The sequence below is a fragment of the Myotis brandtii genome, unplaced genomic scaffold (assembly GCF_000412655.1).
Source record: "Myotis brandtii unplaced genomic scaffold, ASM41265v1 scaffold892, whole genome shotgun sequence".
Taxonomy (NCBI): domain Eukaryota; kingdom Metazoa; phylum Chordata; class Mammalia; order Chiroptera; family Vespertilionidae; genus Myotis; species Myotis brandtii.
The window spans coordinates 512644-518490 of NW_005371656.1; the positions used below are offsets into that span (position 1 = coordinate 512644).

Genomic DNA, 5847 nt, shown 5'->3' on the forward strand with positions numbered 1-5847 from the left:
AAAGTACAAAGCAAAAGATAATTGATAAAGAGTTTCTAAATAAAACTGTAAATATTTTTATGTGAGGAGTTATCAGAAATAATACGAAAGGCACTCATCAAACTGATTATTTTCTTTATTTGTCAAATATACATTTCAAAAATTCTTCTGTCAAAATAAAATAGAATCCCTACCTAAGAATTTCAGTTGAGACAACAAAGAAGCAAATAATCTTAAAATGATGATACAGTTAAATGATTATTATCAACTATTACTAGTCATAGGTATAAGCTGTTAAAAACTTTCTGGAGAAAATTTTACACATAGAAAAATTTAGCAAGAGCTTTGAAAATGTACAAAACATTTAATTAAGCAATTACATTTCTAGGAATCTATTCTAAAGGAGCTATCAAAGAAATATGTACATAAATACTAGGTAGTCTTAAAAATAATAGGATACATCAACATGTTGGAATAATATTTTGCAAGATAAATTAAGTATAAAAAATACACCAAAATATTGAAAAGAGTTCTTTTTAAGTAGGAAATTACAAGTAAATTTTGCTTTCATGTCTTATATCTTTTGATATTTTTCACTTTGTTTTTTCTACCATTAATATGCATTATTTTAATAACTAAGGTCAATATGAATTAACTATTAAGTATTATACTACATTAAAATGGTGTCTATAAAAATATTTAGTCTGTATGAAGTACAAACAATATATTATCAAGTTAAAATCAGTGTCCATACTTGTATATGGTAAATGATTCCAATTTTGTTTTATTAATATTGAGAAGAAATGCAAAAAAAAGCAAACAGAAATTATCTGCTGATAAATATTGCTTCTTTTTTTTTCTGTCTGTATTTCCAAGTTATCTATAATAAACCTGTGTGCTTTTGCAATTTGGACAATATATTCATAAAATGCAGTCTAAATAGGTCTACCATGTAGCAAAATTGCCTTCTTTACATGGGACGGTAAGACAATTCTACTTATATTGCACACAAGTTATCACGTTTACCTGAAATACCAGAGGGAATCTACATTAGTGTATAGCAATGACCATGTCAGTTTACTGCCCCCAACATGCCATCCAGCATTTGCAGTGTGTTGAGGAGTTTAACCACTGCACTGTGAGTTGGAAAGAGAAAGAATGGGAAATCAATGGATTTATCTGTGTGCTACTTAGTGGCTGAGTGACTTTGGGTTGGCCATTTAATCTTTCTGTGCATAAGACTCCAAATGTTATAAAATGAAGATAATTTCCTACTAGTTCATTTGTGAAAATTAAAAGGTAGTGATGTAAAAGTTAGCATTAAACTAAAATAGAGTATCACATATTAGCCTGGTTAATTTATGTTCTATTTATCTCTAATGAAATTTTGAGGTAGCATTCAATGAAAGATTTAGACAATGGAAAAAGTTCATTGCAATGTTACAGTAGCCAAGATTTAAAAGCAGCCCATGTGTCCATCAATAGATGAGTGGATAAGAAAGCTGTGGTACATTTATACAATGGAGTACTACTCAAATGTAAAAAAAGAAGAAAATATTACCCTTTGTGACAGCATGGATGGACCTGGAAAGCATTATGTTAAGTGAAATAAGCCACTCAGAGAAAGACAAGTACCATCTTATTTCACTCACATATGGAATCTAATTAACAAAGTAAGATAACAAGCAGAATAGAGACAGACTCATAGATAGCAGGCTGACAGTTGTTGGAGGTGCAGGGGTGGTGGAGGGTTTGAGTAAAAATGAAAAAAAGAGAGAAAGAATTCATGGACACAGGACAACAGTGTGGTGATTGCCAGAGTGAAATGGGGGAGGAGGGAGGGTGTGGAGAAGGGTAACAGCAGTTCTCAACATGTGGGTCACCAACAATGAAAATACATCCTGCATATCAGATATTTACATTACAATTCATAACAGTAGCAACATTACAGTTATGAAGTAGCAACGAAAATAATTTTATGGTTGGGTGTCACCACAACATGAGGAACTGTATTAAAGGGTCGCGGCATAGGAAGGTTAAGAACCACTAGGGGATAAATGGTGACTGAAGGAGACTTGACTTTGGGGGGTGAACACACCAGTACAATATACAGATGATGTATTATACAACGGTACCATCTGAAACCTATGTAATTATATCAACCAATGTTATCCCAATAAATTCAATAAAAATTTTTTTAAAAAGTAATTGGAACTGGGAACTCTATTACATTTAGAACCCCTCTCAATCATTTCTAGGCTCTAATCTTTATTTTATCACAGACACTGGTAATTTCAAATTAACTGATGCCTAAACTGCATTTTTGTGGAAGAGATTTCCTTTAGTCATTTGCTGCATGGCATGGATCACGTGTTGATTCCTTATACTGTAGATAAATGGGTTCAGCATTGGACTCAAAAAAGTATAAAAGACTGCAATTATTTTGGACTCCTCTACAGACCTTTTCGATGGAGTCCTTACGTACATGCAGAAAAGGGTTCCATAAAATATAGTGACTGATGTCAGGTGGGAAGCACAAGTAGAGAAGGTTTTGTGCCTGCCTTCAGCAGAACGGATCTTCAGGATGGCTGTAAGAATGAGGAAGTAGGACAGGAGAATGATGAAGAGAGAGCTTGAGAGAGTAAATCCAGCAACTACCAGCATTGCCATCTTTTTGACATAGGTGTCAGAGCAGGCCAACATTATAAGAGGAGGATCGGCACAGTAGAAATGATTGATCTCAAGAGAGCCACAGAAGGACAAGTGAAAAGTCAGCAGTGTCTGAGAAAGTCCATTAAGAAAGCCAAAAGCATAAGAGACCATGACTAGAGAGATACAAATGTCCTTGGACATTCTGATACTGTAATGTAACGGGCTGCAAATGGCTACATAGCGATCCAATGCCATGGAAGCAAGGATGTAAAACTCAGTGATCACCAGAGCGATGAAGAGAAGACACTGTGAGAAGCATCCAGCATAGGAGATGGTCTTCTGGTCTGAGAGGAAATCGTACAGCATATTTGGAGTAACGTTGGAGGAATAGCAAATGTCTACAAAGGAGAGGTGGCTAAGGAAGAAATACATGGGAGTTTGGAGGTGGGAGTTGGCCCTGATCAGCACAATCATGCACAGATTCCCTGCCAGAGTGATTAGGTATATCACCAGAAACACCCCAAACAGGATCTTCTCTAGTACTGGGTCATCCGTGAGTCCCAAGAGAATGAATTCTGTCACTAGAGTGTGGTTTTGGGAAGACATTTTCTTATGCTTTGAAAACTGAAAATGACAAAAAAAAAAAAAAAGTGAAAAATTCTGTCTGATCAAGATTCGGCATTTATCTCATCCATTTTATTATTTATCCCAGCCATTTTATCACTTACTCTTTGATTGATTCATCTAATAGGAACTTACTCTTTTCTTTTCAATAACATATCAGAATTTCTACACAAATGTTTTTCTCGGTGTCTCTGTGTTTTCTGTCTCTTTCTCTCTGTATCTCAAACTCTTTTCTCTTTCTTTCAGACAAACACGCACACATTTATACCTCTCTTCTTGGAGAAGTCCATGTTTAGTATTGTTTTTCTAATTTTGTGGGGAGAAAAAGCACAGGAATTAAAATCTGATATAAAAAAGCAGCAGGTCAAAGGCATCATCCAAATGGAAACATGAATAAAGTTATATTTCTAGGGTTCCTTCAAATTGATATCCTATTTTTCAGATATAATATAGAAAACAAATCTTCAGCACAGCATTTTCACTTGATACCTCTAATTGTTTGACTTAATTTCCTTCAGAAAACATTGAATTAGTAAATCTATCTCTTAATATACAGCTTGTGGTAAAAGTAGGTTATAGGTGTGAGTATGTGAAGCATCGAGTTTATTCTTGTATTAGTATTTATTAATTGTATTATTTTTCATATGAGCAACTATAAATCTACTTTTGCCACACTCTGTATAGCTAAGAGGATACAGAATGAAGAATTGTTCTCTCTGCTTTGTAAAATCACCCATTTATTCATATACATTACAAAGATTAATTTTTTTCTGGTTAAGGTTCTGGGGTGACAGCAGTGACCAAATTCCCCATCCTTGTGTAGCATATATTTTAGGAAAAGGTACAACACATAGAGAAAATATGTAAATGATGTCAGTTAGAAGCAAGTACTATGAAGAAAAATAAAGGTGGGATGCTTTTAGATGGCTAGTCTAAGAAGGTAAAATTTGAACAGAATGCAAATATCTAGAGAAAAATGGGGAGTATCCCCAGTTTTCACACAACTGACACACATATGAAAATATTTGTCTAGGAAAGCACAGTTAACAGCGTTTCACTCACTCCTGAAACCACTATCAATTCTTTGTAAAAATAAGATATGACTAGAAAAATTGTGCTTTAAGAATTACAGCATAAAGTTCTTTTATTTAGCTTTTACATACACATCAAAAGACCTTGCATATAATAATGGAATTTTAGACATGCCATGAAATATTATCATATCAATAAAAAATCAAGTACAATTGCTGAAAATAGTTTTCTATTTTAGTGGGGTACTAATTTCCACACTAAAAAGCAAACATATTTTTAGTGAACAAACACAGAAAATGACCTACCTCTAAAAGTTGACATCATATTTTATAAAAACAAGATGGGAAGATTTATAATATATTCCTTAGGTACATTCCCTAGAGTATTTATAAAATAATTCTAAAGAACCAATTAAACTCATCATATTTTTTTCTCAAGGGCATAACCTTAATTTGGGGCTTTGAGATCCTAGTTTCTCTTTTGAGGCCAAAGTCTCTAACATCTACGTACACTGCTTGGGACTGAGTGCATGAAAATCTTTAGCACAAATAGAAAAATTAGCCATCACAAGTAATACTATGAAAGGAGGAAAATATGGGTAGATAAGTTTTGTATTTTTTTATATTTATTGTTGAAAGTATTCCATATGCCCCCCCTTTCCCCCATTGACCTCTTCTAGGCTACCCCCACTGTCCTGAGAGGATTCTGATGAGAAGATTCTCATCAGAAGTCTTCAATATTTCTAAACACTGAGGTGAGGTCATCTCATGAGAGAGAGAGGAAAAGGAAGGTGAAGTTTGTGAGAAATTTAAGGAATAGAAAGAGTGTTGAGAGCAGAAGAGTCACATAACCAATGGAAGGAAGTAGGGGTACTGGTCAGGGGTGAGGACCCTTTGAAAGTTGAACATTATGGATTTATACTGAAACCAGTTTGCTCCATTGAGCTAATTTCATCAACATGCCAGGAATTAAAGTGGGTCTGAGAGCCAGGATCATTCATAAAATTGATATTTTATGAGGAAAGTCAAAAGTAGAATAAAGACTAGTTGAACATTATTTGGAGATGCATTTTCTGGAAAATAAAGGACTCTTCAGATGTTTTTTTCTGGTCTGTATCTTCCAGAGCACTGATGGTTCTAGGTCAATAAAGAGGAGTTCAAATGCAGTCTGACTAAGATAAGAGAGGTGTCTCTGGTTTTGTTACATCTCCAAATGCTGGGTTACAGGATGAGAAATCAGTCAATGAGATAAAGCTATATATCACTGATTTGGGTTGTTTTATTGAGCAGGATTCAAGATTGATTTCTTTCGCGGATTCTTGTCCAGATGGATTCAAAGAATGAAGCCAGGGACAAAAGGTGGTAGGTGAAAAGTACAGAAACTTTATTGCAAGCAAATACTACCTCTAAACCTTAATTCTAAATTCTAAGCCTAAAACTCTGTCCTCTTGGAGCAGAGGGGCCACCTAAGAAAGGTGTCCTCTAAGTTCCTAATCCTAAATCTCTGTTCCTTCTGGAGGGACAGAGGGCCCCTAAGAAGGGTGACCACTGCCTTCTTTGT

At 34.7% G+C, this 5847-nt stretch overlaps 1 protein-coding gene across 1 annotated transcript; it reads right to left on the reverse strand.

Moving 5' to 3' along the window:
- Nucleotides 1–2262: 2262 nt before the first annotated feature.
- LOC102255274 (olfactory receptor 5M10) lies at nt 2263–3306 on the reverse strand. The gene has a single exon (XM_005885088.2). The coding sequence runs from the start codon at nt 3235–3237 to the stop codon at nt 2290–2292; it is 948 nt and encodes a 315-aa protein (XP_005885150.1). The 5' UTR covers nt 3238–3306; the 3' UTR covers nt 2263–2289.
- Between the last annotated feature and the right edge of the window lie 2541 nt (nt 3307–5847).